General features: G+C 42.5%; 1 protein-coding gene across 1 annotated transcript in view; it reads left to right on the forward strand.

Moving 5' to 3' along the window:
* LOC106581824 (polypeptide N-acetylgalactosaminyltransferase 13) overlaps positions 1 to 21,982 on the forward strand; it is a 79,093-nt gene that overhangs the window by 39,903 nt on the left and 17,208 nt on the right. The window contains 10 exon segments of the mRNA XM_014164205.2: positions 929 to 959; positions 961 to 1,096; positions 1,553 to 1,632; positions 1,634 to 1,761; positions 4,917 to 5,087; positions 6,156 to 6,273; positions 6,430 to 6,610; positions 19,682 to 19,821; positions 20,826 to 20,924; positions 21,154 to 21,288. Coding sequence (XP_014019680.1) covers positions 929 to 959; positions 961 to 1,096; positions 1,553 to 1,632; positions 1,634 to 1,761; positions 4,917 to 5,087; positions 6,156 to 6,273; positions 6,430 to 6,610; positions 19,682 to 19,821; positions 20,826 to 20,924; positions 21,154 to 21,288 — 1,219 coding nt within the window.

Below are 21,982 nucleotides of genomic sequence, written 5' to 3' on the forward strand. Positions count from 1 at the left end.
CATATCTAATTACAAATTCCCCGTAAATGAAACTAGAGTCCCATATTGAAGAATTTGTACAAAATGGAGAGCAAACAAAGAATACTGTAGATCTAAATAGGGATTTTATTTCACCCCAAAAGTGCAATGCAGCATAATTGTACTAATTGCATCTCTACATTTTCCTCAAACGACTCGCCAGTACCCCTTGGAATGTTATAAAAAAAAAAAATAAGCTTGGCGTTGCAAAAATGTGAACTTCTGTGAGAGAGTGCCGTGTGGTGTAGTAACCAGTTGTGGAGAGAAATAAGAGGTTTGTTTAGTGTGTAGTTGCTAGCTACCCTGGTGCCCCCATTCTGTCAGTCTGTCCTGTCACCCGTAGTGGGGCGAACGGGATAACCCTGCTTTCCCGCTCCACCATTTCAGGAATGTCATTTATCTCACTGTAGTCAAAGAGGTTGTTGCGGCTCTGTATATTTGTTGTGTTTTTAACTTATTTATTTTGGAGGGATCATGCTCAAATGAGCTTTTTGTTATTGTTGACGTCGTTGACGGTATTGTTGTTATTGGGAATTTTTATTCTGACACCTGTTATTTTTGTTTTATTCTATTGAATATAAGGTTGTTGTCTGAAGTTCCCTATATGATCCCTGGTCAAAAGTAGTGCACTATGGAAGGAATAGGGTGCCATTTGGGATATACCCTGTGTGTGCGGAGCAGCATGCCGATGAGCACACCATATAAAGTCTTGTCAATGTTGGTTTTGTTTTTCGAAGCGGTTTGTTTTGTTCCGGTGCTCTAATGTTCAACCACGTATAGTAGGCTATACTGTATGTACAGAAATATCACACAACTATGCTCAGTCTTGATCGAATTCCACTGTAGACAAGCATCAGGAATAGCAGCACATTTGATCTCCTAACCAGAGCTCTCGTTCTCTGTCCATCAGTTGCAAGACCAAGGTGTACACGGACGATCTCCCCAAACACCAGTATAGTGATTGTGTTCCACAACGAGGCGTGGAGCACCCTGCTCCGCACCGTCCACAGTGTCATCAACCGCTCGCCACGCCACCTACTGCAGGAGATCCTGCTGGTGGACGACGCCAGTGAGAGAGGTACTGTAGCTGGGTCCAGCCTAAACTTAAACCTTTCGGATGGGACGTTAAGACGGGTTTCCTGACTCTCTGTGGTCGCTAAAAGATCCCATAGCATTCATCGTAAGAGTAGGGGTGTTAACCCTGGTGTTCTGGCTAAATTCCCAATCTGGCCCTCGTTATGGCCTCCTAATCATCTCCAGCTTCCAATTGGCTCATTCATCCCCCCTCCTCTCCTCTGTAACTATTCCACAGGTCATTGCTGTAAATTAGAATGTGTTCTCAGTCAACTTACCTAGTAAAATAAAGGTTAAATAAGTGTTAAATAAATAAAATAAACCCATCAACTCACTAGCTTTACTGGGTTTAAAGGGGCAATCTAGGATGAGTTCATGTAGATCTTAGTATTGGTTCATAATATAACCAAATAATGAAGTTCTTCAGGAGTTTGAAGCATGTCCTCTCCTCTTCTGTCAGACTTCTTGGGAAAGAAGCTGGAGAACTATGGTCGGACCCTGGAGGTTCCCGTGCGGGTCCTGCGGATGGAGCAGCGGACAGGGGCTGATCCGGGCCAGGCTGAGGGGAGCTGCGGCCACACGGGGGCAGGTCATCACCTTCCTGGATGCCCACTGTGAGTGCACCATGGGCTGGCTGGAGCCTCTGCTGGCCAGGATCAAAGAGGACCGGTAAGGAGTTCCGTTTCACTACCACCCCTCAATGTAAATGGAACCGGCAGCAATGGAGAGACATGGCGGTGCTGATGCTTGTCGCAAATCATCTCCGCTCTGTTCTGCTCTTGCTGCCTCAGTGGGATGCGATTTTTCTGTGTCATCTGAAAACTGATCTGATGTTAAAGGGAAAATAATAAAAAAATGTATTTTTGATGTAAGCCGGCATGTTATAGAAGGGTCCAAACATTTTTTGTGTGATTTGGCTTGGTTTTGAGAACTTTATCTGCAACGTTATAATCCATGTTGGTCGAGTCGCGCTGTTTCCCCCAATCAGCTTTGCAGGCCAAGCGTGTCCCTACACGGACACAGCCCGCGCAGCATGGCCGGTGAAAGAAACGGCTCGTTCGGAATGACAAGATTTCATGTGTACAACATCTAAAGACCTACATCACTATACTGACAGCGTTTCTGTTTCTAAAAGGACGTATTTGGGTGTTTTTGGAGATTTTGTTCATGCATTTTGCACGCCCTGATACTGCACAACGAGCAATGAGAAAGTGACTGGGGTAAATTGGGGTACAGTATGTTTCTCAAAAATAAGACAAATTACAAAAAAAAAACGTGTCTAGACCCTTCTACTGTATAACATGCTATAAACATCAAAAATCGAGATTTACTTCAGAAATAGGACAATTCTCCTGAAATGGTAGACGCTAGCTAGACTTTATAGCAAACAGCGACACCAATGCCAGTGACAGCTGTGTGTCCCCTTTTCAAAGGCAGCCATAGCTGAATGGGAGATGTTGCAGCTTGTTTTGTCACGATGCTGTCTGTCATGTCTTTATACCGTAGGAGATACAGTGGAATGTGATTGCACTGAATAACTTAATGATGGCTATTTTAAGTGACCGCAGGGTTTAAAATCTATTATCTGGTATCTGTGGTAATTGTTATCCTGTAATGGTGGGGTAATTCTAATCCTGTTTCAGGATTGCACTTGCTTGTTCGGTGGGTGAAGGGTTCCTTCTACAGAAAAGGGAGAAATTGCAGGTGATGACTAAAGATGAGTGCACCCTCTCCCCCATTATCTCTGAAAACTGGGGTCAGACATTCACTAATTTTGCCTCAGGTGCCAGGCAGAAATTCATATTGTAATACCAAGGAGATTATATTATAGAGCCATTACACTTTTATGCCCCCTGCACGTTTATTGATGTGTAAAAGGATGTGCAGGAGCATAAAAGTGCACGGAGACTGATTTGATTTAGACCAGGAAGTAAAGTGGATGCTGAGTGAGGGGGATGTGTTGAATGAATTGCCTGCAGCACATAGAGCCTCCCAAATGGCACCCTATTCCCTACGTCAGGGGTTATCAAAACTTTTGGGGCCTGGTTTGGACTGTTGCTATCACCCCTTTTGTGATAGTAAATTCATCAGGGACCCCTTCATAATCAGAACACAACTCGAATGAGATAAAAATAGTTTACAAGGAGTTTTAGTATGACTTCGGGAGTGCATGGCCCGAACGAACCAAGTCTCGGCCCTGGGAAGGAAGCGCATTGGAGAGAAAATGTTGCAGTTTTCAAGCTTATTTCCTGCAATTCAACACATTTTGTCATGGGGCAGAGAGATTTCTTGTTGTTGCAGCTTTAAAGATAATATCCTGCATTGACAGTGCATTTATGTAAAAAAAATATTGTAGATTAATATCATTTTATTGTATTACACCCTCTAAACTTATACCACATATCCCTTGGCCAAAATGTGTTTAATCTGTTGTTAGTTATATTCATTGAAAAAATGTAATGTAAACAAAAACACTAAGTTTAAAACATACTGTATATATATTTTGGGATCTGGCCACAGACACCCTGCAGTACCTTATATTGGCCTTGTCAAAAGTAGTGTACTAGGAAATAGGGTGCCATTTGGGATGCAAATTTAGGGTTATCTATCACGTTTCAGGTAAGACCCAAATACAGACTGTGTTGAAGTAACAGTGTTTATTACAGGGGCAGGCAAAACGAAAGGTCAAGACAGGCAGAGGTCGATAATCCAGAGTAGTGGGGCAAGGGTACAGGACGGCAGGCAGGCTCAGGGTCAGGTCAGGCAGAGGTCGGTAATCCAGAGTAGTGGGGCAAAGGCACAGGACGGCAGGCAGACTCAAGGTCAGGGACCGGCAGAGTGGTCAGGCAGGCGGGCTCAGAGTCAGGACAGGCAACGGTCCAAACCAGGAGGGCGAGAAAAAGAGAAACTGGGGAAAAGCAGGAGCTGAGACAAAACGCTGGTTATCGAACTGGCAACAGACAAACAGAGAACACAGGTATAAATACGCAGAGGATAACAAGGAAGATGGGCGACACCTGGAAGGGGGTAGAGACAATCACAAAGACAGGTGAAACAGATCAGGGCGTGACAGTTATTCATACATTGTCATTGTCAACATAATCTACATGGATATTTTCAATTTCCTTTGACTGTAAGTAGCTTCTCACTAATGCAATATGTTACCTCTGGTCATTGTTATTAACCTAATGGATATGTTTATAATGCGTATGGACCAGCCAATGATGGGCTAATATTGAAATCATCTCGTGGTCCCGTGTGGCTCAGTTGGTAGAGCATGGTGTTTGCAACGCCTGGGTTGTGGGTTCGATTCCCACAGGGGGACCAGTACGGAGAAAAAAATGTATGAAATGTATGCATTCACTACTGTAAGTCGCTCTGGATAAGAGCGTCTGCTAAAATGTAAAATGGTAAAAAATCTCATAATGAAGCCACGAATAATGCCACCACTGTAGAAATGTGTGGTCAGCAGTTAGCTAGCTACTTTCATTTTCCTCTGCGCTCACCTGAAGAAACAACGGTTATGGGACCATTACCTTTGTAAATTATTTATTCATTTATTATTCATTGCTTGGATGCTGTTGGCTCTGCCAGCCAATCGGTTTAATATAATAAGATGTGGAATGTTATTAACGGAAATAACACAAAGTTTTAGGGTTTAAGGGAACAAAGGGAATACATTTTGGAGAGTGCATAAGAGTTCTACAAAGGGCTTTCTTCCACTATTTCCTGTAAAACGAACGCTTCTGATTTCTACATGGTTGTTTAGTCTCTCACTGTGTTTCTTGTTAAATGAAAGCCTTATGGTCTCCATGGTTGTTTAGGAGATCGGTGGTGTGTCCTATAATCGATGTGATCAGCGACGAGACGTTTGAATATATGGCAGGCTCAGACATGACCTATGGAGGATTTAACTGGAAGCTGAATTTCCGTTGGTACCCCGTGCCTCAGAGAGAGATGGACAGGCGCAAAGGGGACAGGACACTCCCTCTCAGGTGCACACAAGACACATACCTTTATCTGTGCCCGTGTTGAAATGTGTTTCTTTGTACTGAAAGAATTTGTCTACGTCCCAAATGGCACCCTATTGACTTTATAGTGCACTACTTTTGTAAAAGTCGTGCACTACAGTATATAGGGATTCGGGTACCATTTGGGATGCATACTTTGTTATCACAGTGCAGCCAAGCCAGGGGCTGGTGGATCACTGTCAGCAAGGAGAGGACAGTAACATTAAAGAACAGTTTATTGAAAATCTCATCAGACAAAACAAATGTTAGCTCTAGCGTTGTCATTTCAGCTGAGAATAGGTTGTTTGAAATGCCTGGGAAGCTGCAGAGTTGACATCATTGATGTGGATTTCTTTAGAAGCCTTTTCTTCTGATAGCCATCAAAGCTGCACTTTTCATTTGCATTTCTGTCTATTTGTTTTAGTTTTATTATTTGATACAACAGTTGTATTTGTGGTTTCATGTTGCAACTAGTTTCATTTTCAAATACGAAAATACTAAAGAAGGACTTAAATGGAGCTGGTGCTGCAAAATATTGACAAAGTGCTCCATCAATCATATTATATTGGACAGAGCAACAACATGGTGTTATGATGGTGTCACTCAATGCTTCTTCATAAATCTGATTTCTATTATCATTAAATGATAGGATTATCTCCAAGACCTAGCTGTGTCTGTTTGCTTTTCTTTAGCAGAATGAAAATGGCAGAGAGTGGTTCAAACAATGAGTAGTTTTGCACTGAGATTGTCAGTTCTATGGCATCCATGTCTTTTAAATGGGCCAGTCTAGGTCAGGCTTGTTCGTGTGAAAGAGTAGTTTCCAAACTGCCCATTCGTTTGATGAAAACATTTAAACAATTGTGCAGCAAGGTGATTAATCAGGCCTTGCTAATCAAAACATAGCTCCTCCCCCCCAGAAATTATGATATTAATATAATATTACTGTATGCCATAGCTATTGATTATTTGCAAGCTGACATGTTTCTCACTGTAAGATATGTGTCTCTTGCAAGATGTGTTTCTTTATCCACACTCATCATTTTTCTCCTACAGAACCCCTACTATGGCTGGAGGGTTATTCTCTATTGACCGGACATATTTTGAAGAAATAGGCACATACGATCCAGGGATGGACATTTGGGGCGGAGAGAACTTGGAGATGTCTTTCAGGGTGAGTGATTGATAATAGAGGGCTGAGCTCTGCTTGGTTATTATCACAATGAATGTGGCGTGTGTTTGTGCGTGCATGTGTGCGTACTTGCATGCATGTTTGTTTGTGTGTGTTGTGTGTGTGTGTGTGTGTGACCTCTTGCTGTTGTGTGTGCAGATCTGGCAGTGTGGCGGCTCTCTGGAGATTATCACTTGTTCCCATGTGGGTCACGTGTTCCGAAAGGCCACCCCTTACAGCTTCCCTGGTGGCACGGGTCAAGTCATCAACAAGAACAACAGGCGATTGGCCGAGGTGTGGATGGACGGCTTCAAAGACTTCTTCTATATCATATCACCAGGTACGCTATCACGCCTCCATTTTAATCTGTTGTTGTCTCTCAGCGGGTGGGAATGCATATGGACTGGTCTGGGAATGCAGACCTGGGTTCAAATACTATTTGAAATCATTTCAAAAGCTGGGTTTGATGGAGTTTCTTGGCGCAATGGAACCAATAGAATTAGAACTCCATGCAATAGAACTCCATGCAGACTAAAGCAAACGGTAAAGGGATTTAAAAGATTTAAAATAGTAGTTCAACACATCTGATGGAGTGGCAATGCCTATGGCCTCAGTGTAAATCGCTGAGTTCAAAGGATGTACTTTAAGTGTGGAATCAGTCCATGCCTATCATGTTGGGTATAAGTGGCATGTGGGTAGTTGACGTGAGGCCCCTGTTTTTTGTCCATGATGTCTAACACAAATATAACTTCCCTTAAATTGGCTAAAATTGTGATATAATAGTCAAATCTTTTGAGTAAATTCATGCAGTGTATAATTTGTTTTCTTACGATTTTGAACCAAACGTGGCAATTGTCCAGTGGTGTGACTGTCCCAGGTAAGGTTGTGGAACTTTGAACTTAAGTGATTTAATGAACAAATGAACAAAATTCCATTTGCCTACTCTTTTAGTTATAACACAGAAGTTTATTTCAAGAAACAATAGTCCCCAATTCTATTAATGATATTTCCGAATAGTTCTGATTGATTACATGTTGTCCCTAAAAGCAATGTCCACTTGGTGTGACATAATTCTGTGATTAAACAACAAGCCAGCATTTGGGCACCATGGCACTGGGGAGGGTTCTCTTGAAATGAGCACATGGCCTGAACAGATTGTAAGCGTTATCAGAATTTTTTTATCAATATATTGCACCTCTGCCATTGTCGTAAATGGGGTCAGTTTCTTAGTCCTTTGGTGTGACGCCTTTTGAATGTATACAGTGCCTCTCGGAAAGTATTCAGAACCCTTGACATTTTCAAAATGTTGTTACGTTACAGCCTTATTCTAAAATTGATTAAATTGTTTTTTTCCCCCTCATCAATCTACACACAATACCCCATAATGACAAAAGAAAAAACAGGTTTGTAGACATTTTTGCAAATGTATTAAAAATGCAAAACTGAAATATCATATTCACATAAGTATTCAGACCCTTTACTCAGTACTTTGTTGAAGCAGAGATTACTGCCTGGAGTCTTGGATATAACGCTACAAGCTTGGCAAACCTGTATGTGTGGAGTTTCTCCCATTCCTTTCTGCATATCCTCTCAAGCTCTGTCAGGTTGGATGGGGAGCGTTGTCCTGTACAGCTATTTTCAGGTCTCCCCAGAGATGTTAGATCGGGTTCAAGTCTGGGCTCTGGCTGGACTACTCATGGACATTCAGAGACTTGTCCCGAAGCCACTCCTGCATTGTCTTGGCTGTGTTCTTAGGGTCGTTGTCCTGTTGGAAAGTGAACCTTCGCCCCAGTCTGAATTCCTGAGCGCTCTGGAGCAGGTTTTCATCAAGTATCTCTCTGTACCTTGCTCCGTTCATCTTTGCCTCCATTTAAGAATGATGGAGGCCACTGTGTTCTTGGGGACCTTCACTGCTGCAGACATTTTTTGGTACCCCTGCCTCAACACAATCCTAATCTCGGAGATCTACAGACAATTCCTTTGACCTCATGGCTTGGTTTTTGCTCTGACATGCACTGTCAACTGTGGGACCTTATATAGACAAGTGTGTGGCTTTCCAAATCATATCTAATAAATTGAATTTACCACAGGTGGACTCCAGTCAAGTTGTAGAAACATCTCAAGGATTATCAATGGAAACAGGATGCACCTGAGCTCAATTTTGTGTCTCATAGCAAAGGTTCTGAATACTTATGTAAATAATGTATTTCTGTTGATTTATTTTTAATACATTTGCTAAAAATTCAAAAAATCAGATTTTCGCTTTGTTATTATGGGGTATTGTGTTTAGATTGCTGAGAATAAAATAATATTAAGTTCATTTTAGAATAAGGCTGTAACATAACAGAATGTGGAAAAGTCAAGGGGTCTCAATACTTTCCGAAGGCACTGTTTATCCATATATATTTTTTCTTATAAAGTAGAAAAAGCAATGAAAACATGTTGTGGTGAAATCATATATGTTTACTGTTAACAATGAGGCCCATATTGGAGCATACTGCCTGAGATTTCCAATGCTGTGACAGCGTTTTTCCCTTGGTGTGACATGATGTGTCACACCAGAGTACCAGTAAAAAGTTTGGACACACCTACTCATTCAAGGGTTTTTCTTAATTTTTTACTATTTTCTACATTTAAATTATAGTGAAGACATATCTATGAAATAACATACATGGTATCTTGTAGTAACCAAAAAAGCGTTAAACAAATGAAAATATATTTTAGATTCTTCTAAGTAGCCACCCTTTGCGTTGATGACAGCTTTGTACACTCTTGGCATTCTCTCAACCAGCTTCACCTGGAATGCTTTTACAATTGTCTTGAAGGAATTCCCACATATGCTGAGCACTTGTTGGGTGCTTTTGCTTCACTCTGCGGTCCAACTCATCCCAAACCATCTCAATTAGGTTGAGATTGGGTGAATGTGGAGGCCAGGTAATCTGATGCAGCACTCCATCACTCTCCTTCTTGGTCAAATAGCCCTTACACAGCCTGGAGGTGTGTTGGGTCATTGTCCTATTGAAAAACAAATGATAGTTCCACTAAGCGCAAACCAGATGGGATGGCGTATCAATACAGAATTCTGTGGTTGCCATGCTGGCTAAGTATGCCTTGAATTCTAAATACATTTACATTTACATTTAAGTCATTTAGCAGACGCTCTTATCCAGAGCGACTTACAAATTGGTGCATTCACCTTATGATATCCAGTGGAACAACCACTTTAAAATAGTGCATCTAAATCTTTTAAGGGGGGGGGGGTTAGAAGGATTACTTTATCCTATCCTAGGTATTCCTTAAAGAGGTGGGGTTTCAGGTGTCTCCGGAAGGTGGTGATTGACTCCGCTGTCCTGGCGTCGTGAGGGAGCTTGTTCCACCATTGGGGTGCCAGAGCAGCGAACAGTTTTGACTGGGCTGAGCGGGAACTGTGCTTCCTCAGAGGTAGGGGGGCCAGCAGGCCAGAGGTGGATGAACGCAGTGCCCTTGTTTGGGTGTAGGGCCTGATCAGAGCCTGAAGGTATGGAGGTGCCGTTCCCTTCACAGCTCCGTAGGCAATCACCATGGTCTTGTAGCGGATGCGAGCTTCTACTGGAAGCCAGTGGAGAGAGCGGAGGAGCGGGGTGACGTGAGAGAACTTGGGAAGGTTGAACACCAGACGGGCTGCGGCGTTCTGGATGAGTTGTAGGGGTTTAATGGCACAGGCAGGGAGCCCAGCCAACAGCGAGTTGCAGTAATCCAGACGGGAGATAACAAGTGCCTGGATAAGGACCTGCGCCGCTTCCTGTGTGAGGCAGGGTCGTACTCTGCGAATGTTGTAGAGCATGAACCTACAGGATCGGGTCACCGCCTTGATGTTAGTGGAGAATGACAGGGTGTTGTCCAGGATCACGCCAAGGTTCTTAGCACTCTGGGAGGAGGACACAAGGGAGTTGTCAACCGTGATGGCGAGATCATGGAACGGGCAGTCCTTCCCCGGGAGGAAGAGCAGCTCCGTCTTGCCGAGGTAAATAAATAAATAAATCACCAACAGTGTCACCAGCAAAGCACCATCACACCTCCTCCTCCATGCTTCATGCTGGGAACCACACATCCAGAGATCATCCGTTCACCTACTCTGTGTCTCACAAAGACACGGCGGTTGGAACCAAAAATCTCAAATTTGGACCAAAGGACAGATTTCCACAGGTCTAATGTCCATTGCTCGTGTTTCTTGGCCCAAGCATGTCTCTTCTTATTATTTCTCTCCTTTAGTTGTGGTTTCTTTGCAGCAATTCAACCATGAAAGCCTGATTCACGCAGTCTCCTCTGAACAGCTGATGCTGAGATGTGTCTGTTACTTGAACTCTGTGAAGCATTTATTTGGGCTGCAATTTATGAGGCTGGTAACTCTAATGAACTTATCCTCTGCAGCAGAGGTAACTCTGGGTCTTCCTTTCCTGTGGCGGTCCTCATGAGAGCCATTTCTTAATAGCGCTTGATGGTTTTTGCGACTGCACTTGCAAGTTATTGTAATAATCCGGATTTACTGACCATGTCTTAAAGTAATGATGGACTGTCATTTCTCTTTTCTTATTTGTGCTGCTTTTTCCATAATATGGACTTGGTCTTTTATCAAATAGGGCTAACTTCTGTATACCACCCATACCTTGTCACCACACAAACTGATTGGCTCGAACGCATTAAGAAGGAAAGAAATTCCACAAATTAACTTTTAGCAAGGCACACCTGTTAATTATTTGAAATGCATTCCAGGTGCCTATTTCATGGAGCTGGTTGAGAGAATGCCAAGAGTGTGGCAAGCTGTCATAAAGGGTGGCTACTTTGAAGAATCTCAAATATAAAATATTTGTTTAACACTTTTTTGGTTACTACATGATTCCATATGTGTTATTTCATAGTGTTGAAAAATTCTGTATTTTTTGTTTAACCATTATTTAACGAGGCAAGTCAGTTTACAATGATGGCCTACCAAAAGGCAAAAGGCCTTCTGTGGGGACGGGGGCTGGGATTAAAAAATAATAATACAGGACATTTCAAGTTTGTGTAATTAAAAGGAGTACACTTAAAATACTTTAATGAGGCTGATGTTTAGAACTAATGTTTAGATGCATTTTTAGTCAGAAACTTCTGAAAGTGTCATTGATTATGTTTTAACAGTAAAATTTGACTGCCTGTTGTGTATTGTCCATCGGCATGACATAATGTCCTATGGGGTGACGCCAACAAATGCAAGGGAAAAAATATTATTTTTATCTAGGTTTAGTGAAATTACTGTGAATCATACCCAAAATGTAATAGTGAGACACTTAGTTATCATCATTATACAAGGAAATTGTATTTCATTTGAAATGCAAGAATATGATCAATGATTTAAAGACACAAGTCTCTAAATAATGAGTCAAAATATTTTTCTTGTTTATTTTGGAATCATTAAGCCATTTTAACATTTTGAGTTGTTTAGACATAGTTTATTGACACTGTTTTTTTTACTTTAATTTTAAAGGAAATGATTATACCCACGTATTTATGTGGGTTCTGAAACGAGACTGCTCATGCCGTTTTGCATTCACCACATGACTAATTCCCCTGCTTACACACACAGAATACAAAATATTTGCCTATATTGGCTAGTGTAGCCTCCTATGCCAATACTATGCGTGTAAGTCAACATAAGACCTATCATTATGTCTTATAGGAATATCCTCCAGATTCTTCATTCCACAGTCATTTCCTCATTACTGTATGTTCTTCAGGATATGGTCATTTCTCCTCTGGACTGTACTGTATGCCATGAGCTCTGTAACTAGATTATATGTAACAAATTGGTTTCAAAGGGAAGCAACCTGTACATTGTCTCACTGAGTCTCATGTCTTCACTCTACTGTTCTTTGCATTCGTCTTCCATTGAGTTTTGATGTTGCTCTTGATGTGCAGAACAAGGCATTTGATCTTTTATTCATTAGAAAGCGTTGTACTACTGTAGGTATCTTTCAAGACTGGTGCTTTTCTGAACTTGCGTTCACATATTCATGCGAGACGTTGTTTGACATGGGTTGAGGATCTCACGGGAGACTCGGAACAATGCTGTCACCACAGCTCAGTATTAATTTGGCTGCCTGAGCCAAGTAATGTTCTAGGATCCTCAAAAAATTATACAGCTGCACCATCGAGAGCATCTTGACTGGCTGTATCACCTCTTGGTATGGCAAATGCACCGCCCTCGACCGCAAAGTGCTACAGATGGTGGTGCGGACAGCCCAGTACATCACTGGGGCCGAGCTCTCTACCATCCAGGACCTCTATATTAGGCGGTGTCAGAAGAAGGCCTGAGAAATTGCTAAATTCTCCAGCCACCCAAGCCGTAGACTGTTCACTCTGCTGCCGTCTAGCAAACGGTACCGGAGCATCGGCTCTTGGACCAAAAGGCTCCGAGACAGCTTCTACCCACAAGCCATAAGACTGCTAAATAGTCCGGGTAACCATTTAATTAACTATCTGCACTGACCCTATCTTGCACTGACTCTATGCAAGCTCACAAGACTATACTGTACACTGAGTGCACAAAACATTAGGAACACCTGCTCTTTCAATGACAGACAAACGAGGTGAAAGCTATGATCCGTTATTGACATACACTCAACGAATTGTATAAGGCCATAAGAAAACAAGAAAATGTTCATCCAGAAGCGATGCTCCTAGTGGCCTGGGACTTTAATGCAGGGAAAATTAAAGCTGTTTTACCTAATTTCTACCAGCATGTCACATGTGCAACCAGAGGAAAAAAAACTGTAGACCACCTTTACTCCACACACAGAGACGCATGCAAAGCTTTCCCTCGTCCTCCATTTGGCAAATCTGACTATAATTCTATCCTCCTGATTCCTGCTTACAAGCAAAAACTAAAGCAGGAAGTAGCAGTAACTCGCTCAATGCTACACTACAGGACTGTTTTGCTAGCACAGACTGGAATAAGTTCCAGGGTTCATACAATGGCATTGAGGAGTATACCACCTCAGTCACCGGCTACATCAACAAGTGCATCGACGACGTCGTCCCCACAGTGACTGTATGTACATATCCCAACCAGAAGTCATGGATGACAGGCAACATCCGCACCGAGCTAAAGGCTAGAGCACTAATCCGGACGGTCAAAAGTAATCCCGCTATGCCCTCAGACGAACCATCAAACAGGCAAAGTGTCAATACAGGACTAAGATTGAATCCTACTGACGCTCGTCGGATGTGGCAGGGCTTGCAAACTATTACGGATTACAAAGGGAAACCCAGCTGCAAGCTTCCCAGAGACGCGAGCCTACCAGACGAGCTAACTTCATGGTGTTCTGGACGACTGTGTCATCACGCTCTCCATGGCTGATGTAAGCAAGACCTTAAAACAGGTCAACATTCACAAGGCCACAAGGACGTGTACTCAAAGCATGCATGGACCAACTGGCAATAGGTCAGAAACCCGGCAGTGTGGTGCCAGGACAACAACCTCTCCCTCAATGTGAGCAAGACAAAGGAGCTGGTTGTGGACTACAGGAAAAGGTGGGCCGAACAGGCCCCCATTAACATCAACTGGGCTGTAGAGGAGCGGGTCGAGAGTTTCAAGTTCCTTGGTGTCAACATCACCAACAAACTATCATGGTCCAAACACACCAAGACAGTTGTGAAGAATGCACTACAACACCTTTTCCCCCTCAGGAGACTGAAAAGATTTGGCATGAGTCCCCAGATTCTCAAAAAGTTCTACAGCTGCACCATCGAGAGCATCCTGACCGGTTGCATCACTGCCTGGTATGGCAACTGCTCTGTATCTGACCGAAAGGCACTACAGAGGATAGTGAGTACGGCCCAGTACATCACTGGGGCCAAGCTTTCTGCAATCCAGGACCCCTATACTAGGCGTGTCAGAGGAAGGCCCCACAAATTGTCAAAGACTCCAGTCACCCTAGTCATAGACTGTTCTCTCTGCTACCGCACGGCAAGTGGTACCGGAGCGCCAAGTCTAGGTCCTAAAGGCTCCTTAACAGCTTCTACCCCCAAGCCATAAGACTGCTGAACAATTAATCACATGGCCACCCGGACTATTTACATTGACACCCCCCCCTTTGTTTTTACACTGCTGCTACTCGCTGTTTATTATCTATGCATAGTCACTTTACCCCTACCTACACATTGACTCGGTACCGGTACCCCCTGTATATAGCCTTATTGTTATATAATTTTCTTCTTTTTATAATTTTTTTTACTTTTTTACTTAGTTTATTTAGTAAATATTTTCTTAACCAACAATGCAGTTCAAGAAAAAGAGTTAAGGGCTTGTAAGTAAGAATTTCACAGTAAGGTCTACATCTGTTGTATTCGGAGCATGTGACAAATACAATTTGGTTTGATATCACTTGTTAAATCCACTTCAATCAGAAGTATTTTTAAGCCTTGAGACAATTGAGACATGGATTGTGTATGTGTGCCATTCAGAGGGTAAATGGGCAAGACAAAATATTTAAGTGCCTTTGAACGGGGTATGTTACTAGATGCCAGGCGCACCGGTTTGAGTGTGTCAAGAACTGCAACGCTCCTGGGTTTTTCACGGTCAACAGTTTCCTGTGTGTAGAAGCTAGAAGCTTCTGATAGGCCTAATTGACATCATCTGAGGCCTACCTTCAAACTCAATAGAAATCAATAGAAATCAGCCAAGACCTCAGAAAAAAATTGTAGACCTCCACAAGTCTGGTTCATCCTTGGGGACAATTTCCAAATGCCTGAAGGTACCACGTTAATCTCTATAAACATCATGGGACCATGCAGCTGTCATACCGCTCAGGAAGGAGACTCATTCTGTCTCCTAGAGATGAACGTACTTTGGTGCGAAAAGTGCAACTCAATCTCAGAACAACAGCAAAGGACCTTGTGAAGATGCTGGACCTTGTGAAGATGCTGGAGGAAACGGGTACAAAAGTATCTATACCCACAGTAAAACGAGTCCTATATCGACATAACTTGAAAGGCCGCTCAGCAAGGAAGAAGCCACTGCTCCAAAACTGCCATAAAAAAGCCAGACTACGATTTGTAACTGCACATGGGGACAAAGATCGTACTTTTTGGAGAAATGTCCTCTGGTCGGATGAAACAACAATAGAACTGTTTGGCCATAATGACCGTTGTTATGTTTGGAGGAAAAAGGGGGAGGCTTATAAGCCGAAGAACACCATCCCATCCATGAAGCACGGAGGTGGCAGCATCATGTTGTGGGGGTACTTTGCTGCAGGAGGGACTAGTGCACTTCACAAAGTAGATGGCATCATGAGGAAAGAAAATCAGTCAGGAAGTTAAAGCTTGGTCGCAAATGGGTCTTCCAAATGGACAATGACCCCAAGCATACTTCCGAAGTTGTGGCAAAATGACTTAAGGACAACAAAGTCAAGGTATTGGAGTGGCCATCACAAAGCCCTGACCTCAATCCTATAGAACATTTGTGGGCAGAACTGAAAAAGTGTGTGCGAGCAAGGAGGCCTACAAACCTGAGTCAGTTACACCAGCTCTGTCAGGAGGAATGGGCCAAAATTCACCCAACTTATTGTGGGAAGCTTGTGGAAGGGTATCCGAAACATTTGACCCAAGTTAAACAATTTAAATACTAATTGAGTGTATGTAAACTTCTGACCCACTGGGAATGTGATGAAAGAAATAAAAGCTTAAATAAATCATTCTCTCTACTATTATTCTGACATGTCACATTCTTAAAATAAAGTGGTGATCCTAACTGACCTAAGACAGGGAATATTTACTAGTTTTAAATGTCAGGAATTGTGAAAAACAGAGTTTAAATGTATTTGGCTAAGGTGTATGTAAACGTCCGACTTCAACTGTATGCAATGAGTTGTTGCTTGTGTCTGTTTGGAGTGATTATGTGTTATCATCTTTGCTAAATAAATACAGAAGGAATGTGGAAAGCCTACTTGAGCGCGTGAGAAAAGATGTGTTGCCTCAACCTCTCTGTAATCTCACTTTTAATGGATGATGCGATGGAAGCTATTAAATCATTCTGAATTGATTTCGACATCCCAGTAAAGACAGTCGAAAGTTCCATATGTTCAGCAAGTAAAGCATCGTGATGTGCAATTACCTCTGCAAGCTCCTTGTAGTTTTCCTTGTTAGCAGAATTTTCCCTCTTGTCGTGTCCTCTAAAAACCAATTCTTGCATGCCCTAAAATACAGTGGTGTCGATAAACCACTTGAGAACATCCCTGTTTTTCTTACTTTCTCACTTGAAGACGCAGATCTTCGTCCGTTGCATTATCGAAGCAGCTTTTTCCCAGAAGCTTGAATCTGATGTGGGCATTTACCGTGCATTCGGGAAAGTATTCAGACCCCTTGTTTTATTACAGCCTTATTCTAAAATGGATTAAATTGTCCCCCCCTCCGTATTTTAAAATTGATTAAATTGTGTCCCCCCCCTCAACATTTTGTTTTGTTACAGCCTTATTCTAAAATGGATTAAATTGTCCCCCCATTCCCCCTCGTGAGTCTACACACAATACCCCATAATGACAAAGCAAAAACAGATTTTTAGAACATTATGCAAAAACACAAACTGAAATATCACATTTACATAAGTAGTCAGAACCTTTACTTAGTACTTTGCTGAATCACCCTTGGCAACAATTACAGTCTCGAGTCTTCTTGGGTATGACGCTACAAGCTTGGCACACCTGTATTTGGGTAGTTTCTCCCATTCTTCTTTGCTCTCAAGCTCTGTCAGGTTGGATGGGGAGCATCACTGCACAGCTATTTTCAGGTTTCTCCAGAGATGTTAGTACAGGCTCTGGCTGGGCCACTCAAGGACATTCAGAGACTTGTCCCGAAGCCACTCCTGCGTTGTCTTGGCTGTGTGCTTAGGGTCGTTGTCCTGTTGGAAGGTGAACTTTCGCCCTTAGTCTGAGGTCCTGAGCGCTCTGGAGCAGGTTTTCATCAAGGATCTCTCTGTACTTTGCTCCGTTCATCTTTCCCTTGATCCTGACTAGTCTTCCAGTCCCTGCCACCGAAAAGCATCCCCAGAGCATGATGCTGCCCCCACCATGTTTCACCATAGGTATGGTGCCAGGTTTCCTCCAGATGTGATGCTTGGCATTCAGGCCAAAGAGTTCCATCTTGATTTCATCAGACCAGAGAATATTGTTTCTCATGGTCTGAGAGTCCTTTTAGGTGCCTTTTGGCAAAGTCCAAGTGGGCTGTCATGTGCCTTTTACTGAGGAGTGGCTTCCGTCTGGCCACTACCATAAAGGCCGGATTGATGGAGTGCTGCAGAGATGGTTGTCCTTCTGGAAGGTTCTCCCAACTCCACAGAGGAACTCTGGAGCTCTGTCAGAGTGATTGTGGGGTTCTTGGTCACCTCCCTGACCAAGGCCCTTCTCCCCCGATTGCTCAGTTTGGCTGGGCGGAAAGCACTAGGAAGAGTCTTGGTGGTTCCAAACTTCTTCCATTTAAGAATGATGGAGGCCACTGTGTTCTTGGGGACCTTCAATGCTGCAGACATTTTCTATGCCTCGACCAATCCTGTCTCGGAGCTCTACGGACAGTTCCCTCGACCGCATGGCTTGGTTTTTGCTCTGACATGCACTGTCAACTGTGGGACCTTATATAGACAGGTGTGTGGCTTTCCAAATCATATCCAATCAATTGAATTTACCACAGGTGGACTCCAATCAAGTTGGAGATACATCTCAAGGATGATCAATAGAAACAGGATGCACCTGAGCTCAATTTCTCATAGCAAAGGGTCTGAATACTTATATAAATAAGGTATTTCTGTTTTTTTTTAATACATTTACGAAAAATTCAAAAAACCTTTTTTCACTTTGTCATTATGGGGTATTGTGTGTAGATTGATGAGGAAGACATTTAATTTAATCCATTTTAGAATAAGGCTGGAACGTAACAAAAGGTGGAAAATTCAATGGGTCTAAATACTTTCAGAATGAACTGTATATGCTCCCAGCTTTTGTTTTGCTGTTTAGCTAAAAGATCGATGTTCTTCAGGTCACTGTACTCAGACTTTCCAAAAAGCAGGCAAGGCCAGCAATATAGGTGGCTTGATGAAAGGCTCCCTGTTAACCAGCTACCCTTTTGATACCAGTTGGTATTGAACGCCCTCACCTTTTCATCCTTCTTCATGAAACTGATCTCAGGCAGAGGTCAACCCTTGGTTTTAATTCCAACCTTTTCTGTGTACCCCAGAGAATGAAAGGGGTTCTTCAACAAAAAGTCAACAAAATTCTACCATTCTACCATTCTGGCGGCGAGAACTGCATACTCACGTTGTTGGCTAGCTAGCTACTGCCACTTGCTACTGAATTTAGCAAGGCAAATTGAAATGAATTGGACTAACTGGACACAAAAATAAAGCCAAGAAAAGAAAGAAAAGAAGAAAACTATTTATATAAAAGTATTTATAATCTACTTCCTCCGTCTCCTGTAATTTGAAGAAACTAATTTGAATTGAATAATATCCTAAAAATGCTCAACTCTCACTTTTCACTCTCAGTCTCTATCCATTAATGTCACCAACTAACTAAGCTTCTCAACACACAGAACCCCTGATAATGCTCTGGTGCACAATTCCAATACAACACACTCGGTTCATTCTCCGATCCTAAACTTATGATTGGATGGACAACATGTCAGTTCATATTGCAAAAGCTTTGATTGGTTGGAGGTCGTCTTCCAGAAGTGGTCATAATTACCATGTAGGTCAATGGAAGGGGGTGAGGCCTACGAGCCTCCTAGGTTTTGTATTGAAGTCAATGTACCAAGAGGAGGACAGAAGCTAGAGTGTTGTTGAAGTTTCTATAGACCTTTATTGCAAAACAGTGTGTTTTAATCAATTATTTGATGACATTAATATATTTAGTATAGTTTTATCTAAAAAAAACATTTTAATGTTTCACTATTTTTATTTTTATGAAATTTCACAGAAGAGGATGATCCTCTCCTTCTTCCTCTGAGGAGCCTCCAGTGGTGTAGACTAGAGGCAGCCATTAAATATGTAATGATGGATAGGTCCCTCTAGTGTACAGCTTTGGCAGTGCAGTCAGACAATAGATGCCAGAGTACTAAGTCATTGGTGTTTCAGCCACAGCTGCCACACCCACCAACCAAATGTTGTTTCTTGTAAGCAGTAAGGGCTCTTGTTGTCTTTAGCTGATATTTCAATGCATGTGTCCCTGTACTTGCACCAGGTGCTGTATGTATCAATCATCTTAAAGTAACGGGCTTATCTAGGATCAGGTCCCCTCTGTCCATGCATCATAATCTCAAATGTAAAAACTGATCCTAGCTTAAAAACTGATCCACTACTAGTCTGACATGCTCGATACACATGTCTCCGTGGTCTTGGTTTGTGTTGCAGGTGTGGCCCGGGTGGGCTATGGAGATGTGTCCTCTCGTAAGGCCTTGCGTGAAGCTCTGCAGTGCAAACCCTTCTCCTGGTACCTGGAGAACATCTACCCCGACTCTCAGATCCCCAGGCGATATTACTCACTTGGTGAAGTATGAAGTATTTCAGATACTACAGCCCAATGTACCTCTCATGACTGTGTATGCAGGCCGAATGGTACTCTATTCCCTATATAGTGTACTACCTCTAACAAGGGCCCATAGTGAATAGGGTGCCATTTGCCCTACTCATCGGTTTAGTTGTTGACCCAAACCCAAGCATAGGCTAGAGTTAGCTAACAACATTCTAGATAACAGGTTAGCATGAGGCAAAGATGGGAATGTTCTTAATAACATATGCCAATAAAAGAGGAAGGCCATGATTGATAGAGAGCATGTTAAATTATGTGACGGGTTGGAGAGTTTGGAGAGGAGGTTGTAATCCCCAAGTTTAATTCTGCTGAGGCGCCATGATTTTACAGCCTACATCCAATGTACTGCGGTAAAAGCTGCCTATGGCAGGGAACTGCAGCAGTACCCTCAGTCTTCCCTTTCCTGGCCTCCCGTCTGTTCCATGATTAACTCACTCCACAGCACACCGCACACATCCCACTTTTAACAGCTCCAGTCATTAGCTTTTATATCATTTCATTATGAACGCTACCATTCCTGCACAGTAAGCACGTTATACAACACCTAGCACATAGAGCATGCCTCTAGGAGTATATTAGTTAGACATTAGATGGCTCATTGGATTATGGAATCATTAAATAGGAATTTGGGTTGGGAACATGGATCACAACAGGTCTGATTTATGCAGTCATTTGCGTTGCTAAGCAAGGTCCCGCATTATGAGTTACATCACCGGTGAGGTAATGAGTTTAGATTGCTAGTTTTATTGAATAGTAAATATTGAATTCGATTTGACATCTGGGCAACAGATTTTGTCACCTGGAAATGATGTGCCAGTGTTAGATGAGAGGGATTTAATTTCTTCCACCTCTATAAGCAGTAGCTTTTGTTAGCTGTAAATATGCCAAGTTGGATTGAAGGATGGTAATTATGAGTAAGTATGAATCCAATGTTGAATCTCTCATTTTATTCCTTTCTACCCCTAGATCAGAAATGTTGAAACGAACCAGTGTGTGGACAACATGGGCAGAAAGGAGAACGAGAAAGTTGGCTTCTTCAACTGCCATGGCATGGGTGGGAACCAGGTAAGGAGACTGCAGTAGAGAGCAGAAAGAGCAGAGAGCTATGAACTTGGTTGCAAAATACCTTTCCCGTATTTCCTAGGTTTTCCAGAAATCCTGGTTGGAATGGAGAGAATTAGCAGGAAATCCAGAATCCTCCAGCCAGGATTTTGAAAAAATTACCAAACTTTTGCAACCCAAGGAGAGAGCTATGGACTAGTAGATACAGTAAATGTCTTGTTCTCTCTGCTAGGTGTTTTCCTACACAGCTGATAAGGAGATCCGGACGGATGACCTGTGTCTGGACGTGTCTCGTCCCCATGGCCCTGTGGTCATGCTGAAGTGTCATCAAATGAAGGGGAATCAGATGTTTGAGTATGATGCAGAGGTAAGATCAAATTCAAGACTCCTCCTGTACTGTGTGAGTCATGACAGGAGTGTGATAACTTGTGATTATGATTTTTTTTAGATTATTTTATTTAACCTTTATTTAACTAGGCAAGTCAGTTAAGAACACATTCTTATTTACAATGACGGCCTATGGAACTCCCAATCATGGCCGGATGTGATACAGACTGGAATCTAATCAGGGACTGCAGTGACACCTTTTGACCGCTGCGCCACTCGGGAGCCCACACACCTATGCCACACACTGATTGTCCAGAGTCATTTCTGCACTATTACATAGGAAGATATTTCATGTGTATAATGACACACCTGTACAAATACATCTATAAATCTTCAAAAATTGTAGGATTATTTTAAGCCACCAGATGGTGCTACATGTCAGGTGTCAGGCTTCCTGTCAAATCCTGTACAGTAGCCATCATTCTGTAGCTCAGTGCACATTGCAGCCCATAATATTCCCCATTTATTAAAATGTTCTTCTCTCATGTAGTATGTTGGCAAGTGGGAATATGATTTTGAGATAAGCTTTCTGACCTGGTGCTCGTGAATGTTGTCATCTAGTCGATGTAGACAATGTATAAGTCCTGTCTTTGGTAGGTAGTAGTATCTTGTTCTTAGTGGTGGTAAGGCCTGTATGTTTTTTTCCCCCAGTAGTCTACAAAGTCCTCTGTGAA

This window comes from Salmo salar, chromosome ssa21 (genome assembly GCF_905237065.1).
Source record: "Salmo salar chromosome ssa21, Ssal_v3.1, whole genome shotgun sequence".
Classification (NCBI taxonomy): Eukaryota; Metazoa; Chordata; class Actinopteri; order Salmoniformes; family Salmonidae; genus Salmo; species Salmo salar.